The sequence below is a fragment of the Leptonychotes weddellii genome, chromosome 11, assembly GCF_054177405.1.
Source record: "Leptonychotes weddellii isolate Sample4059 chromosome 11, ASM5417740v2, whole genome shotgun sequence".
Classification (NCBI taxonomy): Eukaryota; Metazoa; Chordata; class Mammalia; order Carnivora; family Phocidae; genus Leptonychotes; species Leptonychotes weddellii.
This window is the reverse complement of record NC_138379.1, coordinates 51,581,294-51,601,761: the sequence shown is the minus strand read 5'-3', so window position 1 is coordinate 51,601,761 and position 20,468 is coordinate 51,581,294. Positions and strand designations below refer to the sequence as shown.

Genomic DNA, 20,468 nt, shown 5'->3' with positions numbered 1-20,468 from the left:
GAGGATGGATAGTTATGGTAGAAATTGGCATTGGGAAAACTGGCTCAACGGGTGGAGAAAAGTAAAATTAAGTTCATACTAAATACAAAATAAATAAGGTTAATTAAAGATCTAAATTTGAAAGATAACACTTTAAAACTAATTGAAGAAAACATCAGAGAATATCTTTATGATCTCAGAGAAAGATTCCCTAAAACCAAAAAGAGCACAAATGTTACAGTAGCAAAATGATTAATTAGACTATGTAAGAATGAAAGATACCTGTTTAATAAAGGACACAGCTAATAGGTGACAGCCTGGGAGAAGATTCTGGTGACCATAAACCCAAAACTCAGGCTTCAGTATGGAAGAGGTGAGGTCGGAGGCAGGGAGTCCAGTTTGGAGGCTGTGGCAGTGATATGGGAGACAAAGGTGAGCTGGGCCTAAAAAGAAACAGTGGGGGTATGGGATGAAGCCTGCAAGTCACTGAGCTCAGTCCCTTCATTCTGCTGGTAAGGAAACTGAGGCCCAAGAGCAGGTAAAGCAGTGGGGAGTCCTATGCAACATCTGGGATCAGTCCATTAGGAGCAAAACCAGGTAAAAACCCAGGTCTCTTGACTCTACCCTGGTGAGAGGAGACTGAACTTCACTCATACGTTTCTATAAACATTCATTGGGATCTACTCTGTGTCCAGTTCTGCGCTAGGCACTGGGGGTACAGAAAGGGAGAAGACATGTTTCCACACTTGAAATGGTATCAATCTAAAGAGACAAAAATGCACGCTGTGATAGAGACAGGGACTAGACGTGTACTATCTGAGAAGCAATAAATGATTCAGGGCCTGGGCTCAGGAGCGCTTCTGCTACCACCTGTGTGACCTCAGGTGAGCCACTAGCCTGTCCTTCCCCCACCCCCGCCCTCTCCGCACCCCCCCCCCCCCGTTAATACAGAGGGGATGATAGGACGTATCTTAGAGTCGTGAGCGTTTAATCAGAAAGGCAGGATGGCCTGTTCGGGATATTCTGGGTGTTATGATGGGGGTGCGGCAGCCCTGGGGTGTGAGTCTAGAAATGGTAGGCAGAGATCTTGCATTCCTTGCAAAATCAAGGGGACTCTGTGGTTGGCCACAGAAGAGGGCCATTTCCTGCTCCATTGGTGATTCTGCCTTTTTGTCCTTATCCCAGGCATCTTGCACAAAGGGAATGGGGAGAACCAGTTTGTGTCTCAGCAGCCACCTGTCATCGGGAGCATCATGGGCAATGGGCGCCGGAGAAGCATCTCCTGCCCCAGCTGCAATGGCCTTGCTGATGGCAATAAGCTCCTGGCCCCTGTGGCCCTCACGTGTGGCTCCGACGGGAGCCTCTATGTGGGAGACTTCAACTACATCCGAAGGATCTTCCCCTCTGGGAACGTCACCAACATCCTGGAGTTGAGGTATGTAAGGTGATGCCCTCCTCACACTTCTAACAGCGTCCCTTGGCCATCCCGTGGGCCCACCTGGCATTACCTACTGCACCCAGAAGAGGGGATAGACAGAGCCTCACCTGTCAGAGTCCATCTGGGACTTTTCACTTCCCGGCTCAGGGGCTGAACTATAAACTGGGGAAGCAGGTGCTGTTTTCCACAGAGCACTGCAATGAAGACAGACCACTTGTGGGACAGGGGGATATCCTTGGCACCCAGAAGATGTAAAGGTCTGCTACCAACCATGAATTAGACTCTGGAAGCCCTTGAATTTCTTCCTGTTTCCTGGCACCAAACAGATTGGAATTAGTCCCATGAGTCTTCTTAGAAGGACAAGGACAGCAGGGTGGACACAGCCCCCAGGCAAGTGTTGCCAGGTGTGGCCCTGTTACTAAACACTCATCCGAGTTAGGAAGAGTTCTCTTCAGATAAAGGCCCACGAGCTGAAATCAGGCCATGCCTCTCGGCCCCTAACGTGCTGCAGAGCCAACCAACTCAGCCTTTTCTTTCTCCCCATCCCAACCACGCCTGATGGAGCACAGCCACACCTAGAGCTCAGGGAAGGGCCTGATGGGTTGCATTTTCTCTAGGCCTCCCTAAAGCAGGTCTTTTTAGAGCCAAAGCATTGTCATAGGGTGGGTTCTAGGGTTACAGAGAAGCTGCGATTAAAGACAGGGGAGCACCACGCTCCCTTTCAGGAGAAATGGCACCAAGTTCCTCAGAACTGCTTTAGGGAAGGGGATCTGCCCGTCTCCTGGACTGGGATCCATGTGAACAGCACAGGCCTGTGAGCTGGAAAGCCTTCCTCCAAAATGGCCAGGGATGTGGAAACTCACTTTTGTGAGGTCCCAACTATTTGCCCGGTACAACAGTCCTGCAAGATACTTATCATGATTGCCCTTGACAAGCAAGAAAAAGGAGACTTGGGGAATTTAAAGAATCTGCCCAAAGTCCAGCTTCTAGAATGGCAGACCCAAACCCAGAAGGCCATCCATCACACAGCTTCTGCCTCACTAAAGAATTGTCACCTGACCCAAGGAGGGCCACTTTGGCTTTAATGCCACGTTAAATTATTTCCTGGAGGTCTGGAGGTAATTGCCTGCTGACAATTTCACTCTGCAGGATGCATGTGTAAGGAAGGGAAAGCTTGCTGGCTGACCACAGTTGTGGCAGCCCTCAGGAGGAAAGGGTTCATACTCTATCTCTATCTCTATCTCTAGCTCTAGCTCTATCTCTAGCTCTATCTCTATCTCTGTCTCTATCTCTATCTCTCTCTCACACACACACACACACACACACACACACACGGACAAGTGAAGCAGAGGGTCTTTGGCCACGAGAAGAATCAGAAGTTCAAATTCTCTGGACTCCTAGATGAGATATCAGGCCAATGAGAACCACTGGTTATTCTCTGCCTTTTTCTCTCTTTTATGAATTTCACTGCCACAGACATCTGTTTGCTCCAGTCAACTGCTCACATCGTCTTCCTGTCTCCTAGAGTACAATGGTAAGAGCCATCGACTAAGGAGTCAGGCCACCTTAGCAGAGAAGCTGAACAACTTTGGGCAAGACATTTACCCTCTCTGGGCCCCCATTTTCACATCTTCAAATAAGACATCCCATTTTCCCTGCCTCCCTCCCACATTTGAGGGGAGATCATGGAAGACAATAGGCAAGGAAGGGAGGAGTTAATGAAATCTGGAAAGAAAAATAAGTTTATCAATATGTTATCATCTTAATATATTTTCTTCCCGGCCTGTTTCCCTGTTGACCCCCTCCCTTCTAAGTATAGTGTGTCTCCAATTCTGTATTCCGTTATGAGGAGGAGGATCGCAGGGGCTTCGCGAGTTTTGAGTGCTCTCTGTAGGGCCGCGTGCACGGGGACAGAGACACAGCAGTGAGCGGGCGTATCTCTGGGCACGTGTCTGTGCACGGGGGAGGGAATCAGATGTTCCAGCCTCTGTCTTAGCCCTGGTGAGGGCAGCGGCTTGTCAGCCTCCTCCTCTTCCCGTGAACTCAGAGGTAGTGGTGCCGGAGAAACCGTGCCTCTTCCGTGATATGTAGCTGCTTGTAAGTGAGCTCACTGACAAGTAATATCCAATATAAAATAAATCAGTATCATAGCTGCTAAGTCTTTATTTATTATAGTATTGTACAGTACCATTGCTGTCAAGTTTTCAGGCTGCTAATAATGCTTCTAACCCCGCTGCTAACACCTCATTCTTTCTTCTATTCCCTGCTCTCCTGTCTTCTGTCAGAAATAAAGATTTCAGACATAGGTAAGCCAACCAGTGGAGAATTTCCCGTCTCTCCTCTGCCTTGTTGCATGTTGTATGGTAAGCTGCACGTGTCAATTTCAGCTGGCTCAATAGCAAATGAGTCCTGTGCGTTTGGAACTGATTGGGGGTAATCAGTTACCGTGAGAGGAAGTCATTAATAATGCTGGGGGCGGGTGGCAACAGCCTGCACTCCTTTCATCTCTAGCGAAGTGCGGCAGCTACTCTGGTCATCTGTGGACATGACAGACTGAAATAATAGGGGAAAGAATTTTAACCTTGGCATAGTAATTTGAACACCAGTCTGCTTCTCCTTGGGATAAATGAGGACATCATCCTAACTGTGTTGAGTGGCTTCGATGGTCACAGTGTCCCCACTGTCTTGAGAACATCTCGATCAGGCGAAGAACCTGGAAGAGGACAGGTTTCAGATTTGCACTTCTGTGGGCATTCTGGATGCCTTGGCTTTGGTGGTTGGGACACCAGGTGACCCCACCAGAAAGTTGGCCAGCAAGGACAGAGCGGGGGAGGATTTTCCAGACCATATGGACCACCCAAAAGAGTGGTCCCCAAATAGGAGCTTTGTCACAGGGTAGATTTGTCATGGAGGCTCACTATGACACTGCAGCAGGCAGAGAGGGCCTCATCAGATGCACCCAGAGGATTGTCTGCCCATCAGCACTGCTGTCTTTGTGGCACTAGTCTGACTCCCGGGGAACAGTCGCCTCACACACATCTGGATGACTTGAAAGTAGCTGTGGGCAGATGGAGCTGGGGCTGCCACAGAGGTGGCTCTCAGTTATCCACATGTGGCTCCCATCAAACTGGGACATGGGGTAAGTGCTAAGTTGGGATCAAAGAAAATCTTAGGACAGTGGAAGGAGTTAGACAGACCCAAATCCAGTAATGTTTATATCCACACCTATGTAATTAGATACAGTATTAATGTAACAATCATATATATTACTTTTTTTAAGATTTTATTTATTAGAAAGAGAGAGCACGAGCGGTGGGGAGGGGCAGAGAGAGAAGCAGACTCCCCGCTAAATGCAGAGCCCGGAGCCCAACATGGGGCTCGATCCCAGGACCCTGGGATCATGACCTGAGCTGAAGTCAGACACTTAACCGACTGAGCCACCCAGGCGCCCCAATCATATATATTGTTTTAAGGTTATAATAATTAACATGGATAGAGCATCTCATGTGTGGCAGAGAGAGCGTTCGGTGATTTTTATGGACTGTAGCAGTTCATCCCCAAACCACCCTGTGAGGTAGGCACTCTTGCAACACCCAGTTTACAGATGAGAAAGCTGAAGCTGTCCTGTTGTGTGACCTTGAAAAAAATCACTTCATCTTTCTAAGCTTTTGTTTCTGCCTGGAAGTTAACAAAGTCACTCTTGGAGGCTGTTTTACGGGTTACAGAGGTTGCTTGTAAAGTATATAGCATTGTGCCAGGCACAGAGGGGAGCTGCAGACATGGTTGTTGTTGTTGTTGTTGTTGTTATTATTATTATTATTATATGTATTATTACTATCATCATAACCATTATATGATGATGATGGCATCTCCATCTTCCCCAAAAAGGAATTTAGTCCTCTTATAACCAAAGACACATGTCTTAAAGTAAATTAAATAGAAATTGAGAACAAAGGAAAAAAGGAGGAAACACATATGTGATTGTATGTTAAACTAGCCCCTGAACTTCCTGGCAGCCAGAGTAAACAGGGAAACATAATTATTCTCATGGTTTGCATTATCAGAAATGGGAAAATATGCTCACTTCTCAGACGGGGAGTATTTTTTTCCTGACACTGAAATCTGTAAAGAATTTTCAGTGAGCTTCATATGGCTGATACTGAACTGTGAATTGATACATATCCCCAAGTTGGGTTTTAGAGAGAACACAGAAGTACGTTTCATATGAAGATTTGGGGTGAAAACCCAGCATTTCACATGAAAACCTTCAGTCAGTGGTGGTCACTGGCTGGGATGCAGCTGAGCTACAGGGGACAGAACTGGGAAGAATCAGGAGGCCAGGGCTCCTGTCCAGCTTTGTGGCACACTCTTCAGGTGCCTCTGGCTTGGTCACCCAGCATTTCCAGTTTCCAGTCTCATCATCTGTAAACCGTGAGAGTTGTGGTTTTGATGCCTTTTGTTTCTGATGTTTTGTGATCTTTTGATACATCCATGACACAATTTCAAAGCCAGCTTCCTGCCCTCCCTCAATTCATCGCTTTCTCAGGCGCCAAAAACTACTTCTGAAGTAAACCAAAGTGGAAGGAAAACAGGAATTTCTTTCTGCCTTCTCCAGTTTCCTAAAGAAAATCTGGAGTGAAAGACCCGGGTCCCAGCTCTGATTTTAACTGGCACTTGGATACTGGTAAATCCCTCCCTCTCTACAGGCCTTTGTGTCCCCATTCGTAAATGTCAGAAGTGGGTTAAAAATTCTAAAATGTCCTCTCTGCCCATGAGCATTTTCTGTCTCAGCTGTTCCCAGGAGTGGCGGTCCCCGTGTGTGCTCCCCAGGGCAGTCTTGTGCCTCTCTGTCCAGCCTCCATGCCAGCCTGCCACCCAGGGCATACCCAATCCAGGGACCCCTTGGGCATCTTCCCTGGTGGACCCCTTCAGGGAACGAGGATCCTCATCTCCTCCTAGATCTCTTCCCCAGGGGCGTGGAGGAATGCTTGAGCCTGTTGTTCTGAAGCACATTTGAACTCAGGTCCCCGTCGATCCCAGCTACACACATTAAGTTAACTCCAACAGAGAGCCCTTTACTGCCCCAGGAAATAGGCCTGGCAGGACAATATTAGGTCTGACATACTTGGCTTTCCCATTATGCAGTAACATAAATACTCTGAAGGTTTCTCCAGGCAACCAGCTGCCATTTATTGGGCATTTTTATTTCTTAATGGAACAGGCACTATGCTCAGCGATTTATATTCTTTATACAATGTTGTCCTCAAAATAGCCCTTTGAAGTAGTTGTGGTCATCCCCATTTCTCAGATGAAGAAATTAAGGCTCAGAGTAATGAAGTGATTTGCCCAAGGTCACCTACCAAGTGGATGGTAGAACCAGTATTTCAACCCCTGTCTTTGTGGCTCTTCCCACTGGTTCTAAGAACCAGTAAATCAAGTTCTACCAGGGCTGCCACCAAATGCAGCCAAAGGATGCTCGTTTGTAGACATTCCTCTGAGACAAAGGGAGAATTCTCACTCAGAAGCAGGGACTAGAGTGCCTCTGGTCCCTGGACTCCCAGCTCCTACCAGGAAATTCCCCACAGCATCCAGAAAGAGGGCAGAGTGAGGCTTGATTTCAGCTCATGAACTTCGGGAATGACACCCTCAGAGTCTCCAAGAGTGTCCGTAGCTTCCAGAGGTGCCAAGTTCATGTCAACGGAGGTAGAAAAGAATGTGGGTCCCTCGGTGGACTCTTGGAAACAGAGCTGTGACCCTCCCCTGTGCCCAGCCTGGCCCAAGATGCTAGAAATCAGAGCTGAATCTGGCACGGTCCCTGCTGCAGAGCTGGGCCTGGGGCTCCATCTCACGCAGGGATGGTTTTTAGAGTATTCCAAGGCCTTGCTCCTCGCAGTACAGACAGGCAACCCTGGCATCCTCCAAAAACTTGTTAGAAATACAGGCTCTCAGGCCACACCCCAGAACTGCTGAACTGGAATCTGCATTTTAACACGATCTCCAGGTGATGCATCTGCCCATTAAAGTTTGAAGAGCACTGCTGTAAGGCCTCAGTTTCCAGATCTGGCTGTGCCTCGGAGTCACCTGGAGAGATCTTAAAGGTACAGATGCCCAGGCCCTTCAGATGTTGTCAGTGAGGCTTTTCTTTTCCTTTTTCTTTTTTTCTTTAAGCTTCTCTGGTGAATCTGATGTGTAACCATCACCGATAAGCACCATCACTGTAAGCTCCTTAGCATTAGTATTTCCTCTGTACACTCCCAGGGAGGCAAACAGTCATTCACTCGCTGATTCAGAAAGTCAGTAGACCTTTCTGGAATACTTACTCTGCACCAGCCCGGAGCTAAGCAGCAGGGCCTCGAAGCTGGTCCTTGCTCTTGAAGAGTTTAAGATGTCATTGAGGAGAAGACAACTAAACAGAAAAGTGTTAAGGTGCTACAGGTACTAAAATTATATTCTGTGGAGGGCCTAGTGATGCCACAGAGGAAGTGGCCAGTTAGCCAGTGGAGGAAAGCAGGGCCTGGGAATCCAGGGATGACAGTACAGATGAGATGATGCTGGAGCCGGGTCTCAGGACAGGGTCTGGTGCTCCCCGGTGGGTCAGGGCAGGGCCGTCTTCAAGGCCCTGAGAGGCAGTGTGGGCAAATAGGAAGAACACAGCCTTTAGGTCAAGAAGATGGGAGTTGGAAACCCATCCTGCCACTCAGCAGTCTCTGGCCCTGGTCAAGTCACTTCACCTCTGGTAGTCTCCGTTTTCTGAAATATATATATTTAAAAACAACAATCACCTGCCTTACACAGTAGTTGTGAGGAGGGTCAGGCTTTGTGTATAAAGTTCTAGGATGGTGTCTGGGACAGAACAAGCCCCCAGAAGTGGTAGCAGATGCTCTCGTACCAGCGACAGTCATCTCGGCAAGCTCTGCCCCGCCGAACGGTGGTCCTGCCCCCGGCAGAGGTCCGGTGGCTGCTCCCTAGGCAGGTGTCATGAGGAAACAGTGCCCTGAAGGCTGTCGAAGAGCTCTACCTACCGGAAAGGGCTGTTGAGATGTCTAATTTCATTTGATCCTGATGACAAGCCTGTGGGCCAAGCAGAGCAGGAACTTCATCAGCTGACAACCGAGGGACCTACAATTTGAGCGATGTAGGTGACTTGCTCAAATTAGAACCCACGTCTCCTAAGCTCAAAACTAGCATTTTTTCCCTACATTTCCCTGACCACCAGATGGCAAATATGTCCTTGAGCACAAAAGATGGGCCACAGCTCTTTCAGACTCTCTGGGACAGTCCTGCCAGGGCCACCCCCTTCTGGAATTCACTGAGCTGAGGAACTGTACCTGAGTGACACGTCTCTGGGTCGGTGCAGGAAGACAGGAGCCAGAAACTCAGGGGGCAAATCTAAGTGGACAGGGCCCCCACCATACTCCCTCTGGGACACATTTTCTGCCAAGGTGGATAGCACCAGTTTATCATGAGCGATGCACAAAGAGATGAAATGATATCCCCCCCCTCACAGCTGTCAGCGGGAAAGCAGAGAGGTCAAGGTTGCCCTGCAGTGCAGAGTGGGATCTAAGGCCTTCTGTTTAGCCAGAGTCCGTGTCATCTGGGAAGATTAAAGGATAAGTCTCAGGGGGCATTTCAAGATAAACAGGACATCTCTCCTGTTATCAGTTTCCCCCAAAAGAGAAGTGAAAGAAACACCAATAATTTTGAATGAAAATGATATTTAAATAAGCTCAAAATGAAGATGCCATCCGTTTAAAGCAAATGGCTACTATGCCCTAGAAGGCACCAAGTTGAACACTGGAAATACAAAAATGAATACAATCCCGTCTCTTCCCTTCAAGTGTTGACTGTCAGATTTGGAAGACAGCCTCATAAATAAAAAGTCACAGCATTTTGTGAAGTATCCTGTTACCCAGTTATGAGCAGATAGGAATCTCCACACACAGGGGTCAGGGAAGGTTTTGCCAGAAAAGATACCATTGAGCTGACACCTGAAGAATGAGTAGAAGTTCAGCAGGGGGACAGAATATTCCACAGAGCGGGGATGGAAAGTACGGAGAGGTGTGGAGGTGGGGGGGGAGGGGACAAGGTGCTGGAGCGCAGGCCGTCTGCTGGGAGGAGGCTGGGGAGAAGAGACGGTGGCAGCGTGTGAAGGGCCCTGTGTGTTGCTCGGCTGGGGAGTCTGAACTCAGCCCAGAAGCCGTGGGGAGTCCTGGAAGGGAGGGCATTGGGCATTGGCACTGGAGTGACGTGACGATGTCTGGGTTAGAACAAGGAAGAATGGCCTGGGGAGGACCCAGGCTGCAGGCAGAGAGACCTGCCTATTATTTGAGAAGGATGAGGTGATGGGACAGTTGTGTTGGGTCTACAGAGGAAGGACAGTTGGAGAAAATCATGTCACCTTCGTCTAATTCAAGGAGAGAAAATAAAGAGAGGCTATCGTGGGTCTGGGAACCTGGCCCTGTTAAGAATCAGCCAGTCCCTAAGACAACGCCCAAAGCAAGGGATGGTTATGATGACAGGCCAGATTAAGACCTTCAGAGACCTTGACACTGAAAAGATGACGATGCCCCCGTCTTCATGTGTAATTCAAAAAACACCAATCTGTAAAATAAAATTTTGTTTTTCAAAAGGACCCAAAACCTGCATGCCTGATAAAACGTAAAATCGCTTCCTTCTAGACTTTTCTGATTCTCTCACTTGCATCTTGAAGGTTTGTACAGTGCCCTTCCTTTGCTGGCACTGCGCAGTCTGCCCTCTGACTCCCCAGTACGGTTTGCATCCCACCATCCAGTGAAAGTGGCCAGTGCCGGGCTATCCAACCTGAACAGAGGGAGAGTCCCTTGAATCAGAAGACTTTCCAGAGGCTTGGAAGTGGCTACCAGTATTCAGATGCAGTTTGAGGGCCTGAGAATGACCAGGCCATGCACAGGGACTAAAAGTTAGCTTTCCAGGAGTTAGGAGTCCAGCTCCAATTCCGCCATGTGATAGGACAATTCAGGTTTAATTAGGGAGTCCTCTCCAACTGTAAAAAAAGACATAATGACTAGGAATTAAAATAACAGTTACGATTATTGAGTATCTACGATGTGCCAAGCACTATGCTAAATAATCTTCAGATATGATTTTATATAATTTTCTCAGTACACCGACAGAGTAGCTGTTCATACCCCATTTTGCAGAGGCTTGAGGCTCAGAAGGCCAGCTAACTTGCCCAAGTTTCAGAACCTGGAAATGACAGAGCCAGACTTGGAACCCAGACTGATCTGATTCCAGTACTTGTGCATTTTTCCTGCCGTGTGCCCAGGGCCAGTGCCTTGTCTCTGCCACCCTCCCTAAGGTCATGGTCTACCTCTGCCTCCCTCTGTCGGCAGAGCCTTGTCTTTAGGACTGGTTTCCAGAAACAGAACTGCCCCCTTGTTTTATTTCTTTTTCCTTGGATGTTGCTGCAAATTACAAACTCATCCTGCAATTCCTTATATCTGACTGCGGAAGGGAGACTCCTGGGCTCCTGATCAGTATAACGTAGGTCTGAGTCGACAGAAGACTGTATTGTCACTGACTGGGAGTCAGAGCTGGCCAGGGTCTTATCAGCCAGTCCTGACGTGGCTGGGGGTGGGGCTGCCATACAAACCCGAGGGAGAAAGGCTTGTGTTTTGAACTCTTGAAGTGTTTTTTTAGAGGCAAGCCCTGTCGTGTTTCTGGCTTGGATTTACAGGCCACCCATGGTAAGCCTCCCTGATAATCCTTTTAAGAAAACACGTGTTGTGCTTCTCATATGGACATGGTGCTGGGCCGGGCATCACAGTCATTGGCAAGAGCTTCTTGTATTAACAGTTAGGTAAGAGGGATAATGAAGCCAACCACTGGGGTCAGAAAAATTACAGAACTGTCACCCAAAAGAGGGACATCATCCCCAAGTGACTTTTTGCTTGGATTCATGCTGTACCTCTGCGGTCTCCTAATGGGAAGGAAGAAAGTGCTCACCAAAGGGTGTGTCCTTATTTCACAGCCATAGCCCAGCGCATAAATACTACCTGACCACGGACCCCATGAGCGGGGCTGTCTTCCTCTCGGACACCAACAGCCGGCGGGTCTTTAAGATCAAGTCCACCGTGGTGGTGAAGGACCTCGTCAAGAACTCCGAGGTGGTCGCGGGGACAGGTGACCAGTGCCTCCCCTTCGATGACACTCGATGCGGGGATGGGGGCAAGGCCACCGAGGCCACACTTACCAACCCCAGAGGTAAGGCTTGCTTTTTAAACTCAATCAGTAACATTGACGGGGGTCCTGATAATTAACTTCCCAGGAGTAAGGAGTCCAACTCCACACTCAGGCTTAGAACTGGAAAAAATTATAAATAAGCCCCATGTGATAGCAAAATTCAGACTTCATACCCACTCCAGTTTCAAAAGAAATACATGCTTATCCTTGTGAAAGCATTTTGGAAAATAGCAAGGAGTCTACAGGGAAAAGTTAAAATTGTCACAATTCCACCTGCCAGAAATATTCCCAGGTAACATTTCCCGTCTTTCCTTCTAGTCCTTTTTCCGTGTGTTGGTGTGCATGTGTTTGTGTGCTCACCAAAAACAGACAAAATTGTGGTCAAACTGTTTTGGTAACCTTTTTTTTTTCCCTAACTGATGTATCATGAACATTTCCCCATGTTATTAGTCTTCTCTGCCCTCATTTTTTATGGCCATATAGCATTCCATCAAATGGATGTCCCATCATTCACTCATCAGTCCCCTCCTGTTGGACATGTATGCTCTCTCTCATGTTGTTGTTTTATCAGAACATTGCAGCGTATCAGCTTTGTAGATGCTCACATGCCATAGGACGGGTTAACTGTTGGCTTCAGTTTTGAGTCCTTCAAAATGTTAGACCTCTTCATACCCACAATTACAATTTTCCATTCACTTATTCAGCACGTATTCACTGAGTGTGCAGTGCACTATGGTTGCATAGGTAAGTTCAGTGTAGCAGAAGAAATAAGACTTGAACGTGAACCACTAATGTGGGAGAGAGGAAGAGGAGCTTCTCCCTGAGAAGCAAGGAGACATGTGCACGAGACTCAGATTTCTATACTTCATAAGATACCCCACAAAAATGTCATATGTAATTATATTAGTAAATGGTGCCAGATTTCAGGGCATCTCCTGGACCCAGCTCTGCCCCTCATGAATAGAATTAATGTCTGTGACAGTGGTTGGTAAAATGCAGTTGGTATGTGCACTTTCCAGTCAAAGCATTAGAGTCTAGTGAAATCAGGCTGTTCTGTATTCAGGTTCAGTCATTGTCACCTCATAGCCGTGTGAGTTGGGCTGAGTTGCTTAACCTGTCTGAACCACACTTGCCTCGCCTATGAAATAGAAATGTACTGCACAGTCGGAGTACAGATTAAATCTGATCAGGAGTGAAAACGCTTAGTTCCGTGGTTCCAGGCACCTGATCAACATCTCATAAATAGTGACGTCTATTATAATTGTTATATTACATTACATTATGTTATCACACTATATAGCATCATATCTCATCTCATCTCATCTCTCTCACATACCTCGACTGGTCAGGTGGTAACTGTGGGGTCAGTATTGTGACTTCCGCGGTCCCAATTATGATTTCCTAACCCTGAGCGAGTAGTAGCCTGCAATGGAAAGAACACCAGGCTTGCACTTAGGGATCATGCATTATGATTTGGTCCTGCAGCTCCCTGGCCTCTGACCTCCTCCTCTGGGCCTCAGTTTTCCCATTGGTAAATGAGCAGATGGGGCTCCATGGATCCCCAAGACCCCGTTCAGTTACAGCATTCTGTTCTCCCAGAAGTCAACGTTTTTTCTGAAAATGTTATTCTCTCCAGGGCTTTCTCAGTTGCCCCCCCACACAGATGCACGCACACGGATGCACACACGCGGGCACCCAGATGCAGCGGCAGGGAAATTGCCCGAAAGTCTGTAATTAACCCCGAGAGAAATGACAAGGGTGCCACGGCACGCAGACACTTCACAGAAGGGAGGAGAAAAGATGTCCATCTATTTAGCACGACAAAAGGAGAAAAATCTGAAGTAATTAATCAGGGGGCAGATCACTTCTATTAGCCTGTGCAAGCAGCTTTGTAAACAAGAAGCCCGATTGTTCACGCAGCACTCATCAGTCCCAGCAGATGGAAGAGAAAGACAGAGCATAACCAGGCAGACAAGAAAACTCCTGTCCTGGTACTTACAGAATGCAATTAATTTAGACTCTAGGCAAGGACAGAAAAAAGGCATCCCTGCCTGAAGGCTGCCTTGTCCTCTGTGTGAAATCGCCCTCCGGCCCTGAGCAGCCTAACAAGGGGGTGGACAGACCTACTGCTCCGGGGAGTCTTCAGCACTCAGAGGCCCTGGGGTGTCTGAAACCACCCCAGTCCTGGACACACGGACCCCAAGAGCAAGGGCCTCCACAAAGCGCTGGTCAAGTTCTCAGAATTCTCAGTCACTAGTAATTATTGAGGGCTATTACAAGTGTCAGCTATTATCCTCCCCGTTTTGTTGACAAGAAAGCTGGATTCAGTCAAGTGACACGGCCAAGGGTCTACAACTGGAAAGCTTTCTCTTGCAAGCGCCTCTACCCTTCTTTCATTTCAGTGCCCAGAGAAGCCTGAACAGAACACAACTGACTGGACTCTCCTTTTCTTCATCATGTCACTCCCTGGGGCACTCGGCAGGGCCCTGACTCATTCCCGCCCTCCCCGCTAGCCTGTGTGCTCCCTGGGGGCCCGTCTTGTCTGTCTCTCAGCCCCAGCACCCCTGAGCAGTTCTCGGTTTGGTCAGGCTATGTCTAACCCTTGGGGTGGTAATTTGGGGTGTAAATCAGTATCACCCATGATAAAACATATCTTAGTCCCAGTCCCAGCCACCCCAGAATTAATATTTCCAGGAGTGAGGCCAAGCAGGTATACGTTGGGAAAAATAAAGACTCTTCTGGTGATTCTGATATACATCACTGGTTAAGAAGCACTGATTTATTGTATTAGAGTGATTCTCGAACTTTGTTTTAGATCATTACCACCTGAGGTGCTTGTCAAAAATACAGATAGATATTCAGGCTCTGCTTGAGGTTTTCTGAACCAGCTCCCTGTGGAGTACCTAATAGAAAATGTACACACATCCAGGAGTGAGAAGTACAAATTGAGAACAATCCCTTCATTTAAGAGCTGAGAATACAGAGACATCCAGTGACTTGCCCAAGGTCACACAGCTGGTCGTGGAGAAAGTGAACGGTGAATTCAGACTGCTCTCATCCATGTGCCTTTCTTTAGACATTTATTTCACCCATATTCTCTACACACATCCAAAGCGTTCATGTTTAGGCTCTATACATCTATAATAACCAATAAAAATAAAATCAGAATAGAAAACAGGAAGGATGATTATCTTGGGAGAAAATAAAAATTGTTACCAAAAAGGGAATTTATTATAATTAAAAGGCTTCATAAGTAGATTAACTTAAATAATTCACAGTTTTGACATTGAAAAATGTTCTCCTTACCGCTACCTCTAATGCTTGACAAACCCCCAGAAGCAGGAGTCTGGTTTTGGCGGCTAGCTAAGCTGACAGGCAAAAATCTCCAGAGGCAGTAAGGTGGAAGGACCAGAGCCCTGGAGAATCAGAAGACTTGAGTTCTAATCCCTGGTCTGAACAAGTCACCCTAAGCCCCTGGGCATCTGTCTTCAGGACTTTAAAAGGGTAATGAATCCTGTGGGGAGGATGTCCTCAAATCACAGAGGGGAGGTTCTCCATCAGCCTGGAAGGTTCCATGTCAGTTGTTACCACCTCTAATGCTGCATTCCCTGTTTCGGCTTCTCTTTCTCAGGCATCACAGTGGACAAGTCTGGGCTGATTTACTTCGTGGATGGCACCATGATCAGACGCATTGATCAGAACGGGGTCATCTCCACCCTGCTGGGCTCCAATGATCTTACCTCGGCCCGGCCCCTCAGCTGTGACTCCGTCATGGATATTTCTCAGGCAAGGAGAAAGCTTTGCTTGCTAGAACCCTGGGGCTGCACGCTCATCCTCTCACCTAATACCCAGCCCTCCTGCCGGCCCCCCATCTTTATACCGCACTAACCCTTGAAGAGTACACTCTTGGTGCTGGGCCTGGGAAAAACGCTAAGGATAAAGAGATGAGTAGGGCATAGCTTGGTGCTCTGGGAGTTCACCATCAGGGGAGACAGGTGGGTGACAGAGGGATCTCAGGGGAGAGTGAAGAAATCTGCCCATGGAAATTTCAAAGGCAGTAGAAATTCACGTGGTATGAATTTAGATCCATAGCTGCCTGTGAGTTCCCTCTTTGGAAATACTTACAGTACCTGGGCATTGTCTTTTCTCTTCCTGTACTATAAACTCCATGAGGACAGGAATTCTGTCCATCTTTTCCTCTGCTGTAACCAGAGGTATATGGTATACGGTAGGAGTATAACCAGTATTTGGTGACTGACAGATTGAATCCTAGCTTTGCCACTCACGAGCTGATTAATTTTAGACAAGTTCCTGAAGTCCTTTGAGCCTCTCTTTTTATATCTTTAAAATGAAAATCATTGACTTCAGCCTGGCAGAATTGCTTGGAGAAAACATGAACAGTGAATAATGGGCTGCTAGCATTGCTTGGCTCTTCAAAGGCAGTCAACAAACAGAAGTTCTGGTGCCCACTTTCACAATGGAAGTGCAATCTGTGCCAGGTTTTGAAGGTGAAATAGGGGTTGCTGGTTGGCAAGGAAGAACGGAGGCATCTCACACAAAGGGAGCAGCACGTGCAAAGGTACAAAGATATTAATGGGCCTGCAACTGTCAAGGATCGTTGGAAGATGGAAGGCATTGGAATAAAGAAGCAGGAGTTGAAGCTGGAAGCATGATTTGGGGCCAGTTAGGGAAAGACTTTCCCGTACCATGCCAGAGAGTTTGGACCTTAGCAGGGAACACCGGGACCCCAGTGTAGACCCAGTGACTGGCCATTCAGCATGTCCTTAGTTTGTCCCGCAATGTCTTGGCAAGGAAAGTGTCCTTTATTGCTCGGGACTTTGGCAGGGCCTGGCTGGAGCTGAATCAGTGAACATCCTTCTTGCCAACATTAGCAAAACCAAGGGAAAAAGGAAGGCAGGAGTTACATTAAATTGCACAGTGGTGTCAGCAATAACCTCACTTAGCGTTTTAAACCCCCTGCACAGAGGCCCTTTTCCACTGACTGCTGATCTGCTCCCTGTTCTTTGCAGGCCGCAGGGGTGGGAGGCCTCACTGGCCACGCCTGCCTGTTAGCAGCATGTGTCGTGGAGCGCCATCCCCAGAGCCCCCTGGCTGTCGCTGGCCATCCCAGCACCCGCCTCACACCCCTTTCAGTTGCTGGCACGGTTTTCTTCTGCGCCAGCTAATGTGATTGTTACGCCCCCGAATGAAATCCGCTCTCTGCCACTCGTCTTCCCAGTTTGGCAGGCTTCCCCTTGCTGGCTAGAGAGTTTCCCTCTCCAGCCCGTAAGCAAGCTGGAATTACCCGTCAGGAAGCTGCACGGCCTGAGCATGTACACGCGAGTCCTTTCAGTTCTCAGAACGGGCCCTGTACCAGCCAGCACGGGCGCTGAAAACTTGCAATCCACACATTGGAAAGCTGTGTAACTTTAGGTAGAGGTGCTGCCAAGCAGGCAGATCCAAGTCTTGGAGGACAACCGGCAGATAGTGGAGTGGGGAAAAAACCCACACTCAGCTTCAGAAATCCTGGACCGCAGTCCCTTTGCCCCGGCCGTCACTACCCTCATCTGAATCGAAGCATGGAATCCTTTTTACCAAACTCTCTGGACACGGGCTGACATTTTTATACACACGTGTGGGCAGGGTACTGGCGTTCATTCTGAGAGCTTCCTCTGTACAGACACTCAGAGCTATTTCACTGCCCCCGGGGGAGCAGGGTGGTAAGCCAGAGAGCTAAGAACACAGCTCAGAGGCAAGAGTACAAAGCAGAGAACCAAGGAACTCGGACCAGCTGCCCTGGGAGGAGACGAAGACCAGGCCCGAGGAGAAACTCGAGGGAGGCATAGAGTAGAGAAGGAACAGAAGATGTTGCAACCCCGTAGAAGGAGGGGATTCGTTCCTAGCTCAGCAGGCTACAGAGTATAACTCTGTATGGAGGGTCCAAAAAGATTTCTTGAGAACTTAGCATGTGCCAGGCACTGTTAGAAATGGGAATACAGAGATGAGTATGACTTTACTTTTCTTATTTAGCTGTCACAATAACCCCAAGGGGTGATACTATCTACCCCATTTTACGGATAAGGAAACCGAGGCTTAGTGGGGGGGAAAAATGCAGTTATACATACAGAGCCCTACGCTAGGTTCCATCAGGGATGTGGAAATGAATTTTGAAGTGAAATCACGTACATAAATTGCCTAGCACAGCGCCTGGCAGCTAGTAATAAGCTGTAAATATTCATTCCCTTTATGATTTGCAAAGAAACGCCTTGTACATTGTCTTGTTTGATCCTCACAACTACTCTATGTAATATTTATTACCTCCATTTACAGATGAGGAAAGAAGTTCAAAGTCTTTAAGTAACACACACCTGTAGTAATTGTGGGACTGAGACAAGAAGTGAGCTGTCTTGGCCTCAAATCCCTCGCGCTCTCTATGCCATTCACCAGTCATTCATTCGTTCATCCATTTGGCAACCCATTTTTTTGAGAACAAATAACTCTGCCACAAGGCAGTCATCTCAGAGCGCTTTGATAAAGGCGCAGAATATTCAGGAGGACAGGGGAGAGGGAGCTCCATCCCCCCTCAGGACCGCAGAACACGGGAGCAGGCTGGAGGGACCACAGGAATTCTAAAGAGCCGCTCTTCCATTGTGGTGACGGCGCCCTGTGGCTCTGAGGAGGTGAAATCAGAAAAGCTCGTGTGCTTGGTCTGCTCCAGAACCATCACACAGGCTCCGTGACAGAGCCAGGACGGACTCCAAGAGCACTGTTCTTCTTTCCCAGGTGCCTGTGTGCACGCGGCAGGAAGGAGGGGGAGAGCAGGAAGGCGCTTGCTCTTCCCCTCTCCCCCTTCCCCGCCCCTCCCCAGCCACCCATCAGGGAGGCATCTTTTCCTCATAATGACTGGCAGAAAGGTCTGGGCTAGCAGGTCCCCAAGGTGCCACAGGACCAGAAGGCATAAAATATTTAGCAGCCAGTGTTGACAAGAAATGGGTTTTAGGAAATTGAAAATTCCCCTGTCACTTTAGAGTAAACTGTTCTTGATGCAGCCAAGGGCTCAGAGAGCACTGGGAAGTGTGAAGGAGCGCCTCTGGCCGGGGGCACTGGTCTCTGGCAGGCCAGGCTCCGCAGGGGGCCAAGGGGCCCAGGCTGGGAGGGAGGAGACAGGAAGACCAGGAAGCAGGGCCTGAGCAGGGCCCTGAGCTGAAGGGTCAGATGGAGGTGGGCACATCCCAGATGTATGTAATTTGCTGGGGTTTCTTTTTATATTAGTAAACTACCACATGGACATTGTAGAAAATGCAAGAAGTTAAAAGATTACAAAGAAGAATGTTAAAATTACCCCAAACCCGAGTATGATTAACATTTTGATGTATGACCCCAAGCTTTTAATCTCCCCTCTATCTGTAATTTATCTAATTTGTGGTTGCCATATTTCCCCCCAGTTGGGATCACACTGTGCTTCCAATTCTGTAACCTGGTCTTTTCCACTAATACGTAGCAAGCATTTTCCCATGTCATTAAATATCCAGCTATAACATCACCTTTAATGGCTACACAGAGTACTCTACCTTATGAGCGAACTAAATGCTATCACTTATTTAGCCAGTGCTCTGTTGTTGGGCATTTGAATTGGTTGCAGTTATTCGCCGTTATTAAAAATGGCTGTGATGTACACCGTTGTCGACAAGGGTGTGCAAGAGTGAATTCCTGGGAGAGAAATGTCTTATCTAAAGTAATATGCATGTTTAAGTAAGTCCGAAATTGGACAGAATGTCGAGGGTTTGTAGGGGGCTCGGGAACCTAAGGCGATGAATCCCTAGGGACGGGGGACACAAATCAGATGGAGGTGACACTTCAGGCCGTGTACAGTGTGGCTGGATGACCCCTTGGGGACACAGCTGGCAAGTGGCTTCCCTCAGTGCCAGTACCTCCCAGTGTCCACCAACAAAGCATTCCTCACCTCAGACCCCGCCAGCTTCCTCCCCCGCCACCCCCTCTCCGTGTGCCTACCTGAAAGCTCACCCTCGTCCCTGCCAGCTTCCCAGCCTGGCACAGAGGAGACTCAGGCCTGGGCCCCAGGACCTCAGAACCCCTCCTTCCCGGGGCCACCTTCTTTAATCTCTTCCAGGAGGACATGTTTTCTGAGGTGCTAGGAGCCATTATCTAGAGCAGGGATTCACAAACCTCCGTGTGCACAGGAGCCATCCAGGGGTTTTGTTTAAATTCAGATTCAGATTCAGTGGGTTCGGTGAGACCTGCCGTCCTGCATTTCTGACCAGCTCCTATGCGATGTCAGTGCCGCTGGTCCAACAATCACACCTGACAGAGGAAGGATTCCATTGTGATTCCCAGTTCCCACGTTAGAATCACCCAGAAAGCTTTCGAAATCATGCCACTGCCTAAGCCCCACACTCAGGGGTCTGATTTCATTGACCAGAGGTGGGATTTGTGCACCAAGCTTTCTAAAACCACCACAGGTAATTGGAATGTGTGGCCAGGTTTGAGAACCACTGGTCTGGAACCGTCAGGGACCATGGCTATTTTGTCTTTACATCCCCAGCCGCTAGGCATGTGTTCATCCATGAATCCAGTGGGCTGAGATGCCGTCTTTCATGCAGGTATCATATCATCAGCTCATGTAGACATCTGAACAATTCCTGCCTCAGCCTCCAGACTCCCCCTGCCTCCCCTCCCACCTCCAACACATTAGCTGTCATTAGTTGAGCGCTCATTGTGGGTCAGGCACTTTGCACTATTGTCAGTCCTGTTGTACAGAAGTGAATACCGAGACTCAGAGAGGCAAAGTAACTTGCCAAAGGTCATAATG

The 20,468-nt window shown here is 48.2% G+C and overlaps 1 protein-coding gene across 12 annotated transcripts in view; it reads left to right on the top strand.

The window, feature by feature from the left end:
- TENM4 (teneurin transmembrane protein 4) overlaps window positions 1–20,468 on the top strand; it is a 711,025-nt gene that overhangs the window by 650,851 nt on the left and 39,706 nt on the right. For all 12 annotated transcript variants that reach the window (XM_081798927.1, XM_081798926.1, XM_081798930.1 and 9 more), the window contains 3 exons: window positions 1,165–1,414; window positions 11,427–11,659; window positions 15,270–15,424. In XM_081798927.1, the coding sequence (XP_081655053.1) occupies window positions 1,165–1,414; window positions 11,427–11,659; window positions 15,270–15,424 (638 nt within the window). The remainder of the gene's footprint in view (window positions 1–1,164; window positions 1,415–11,426; window positions 11,660–15,269; window positions 15,425–20,468) is intronic.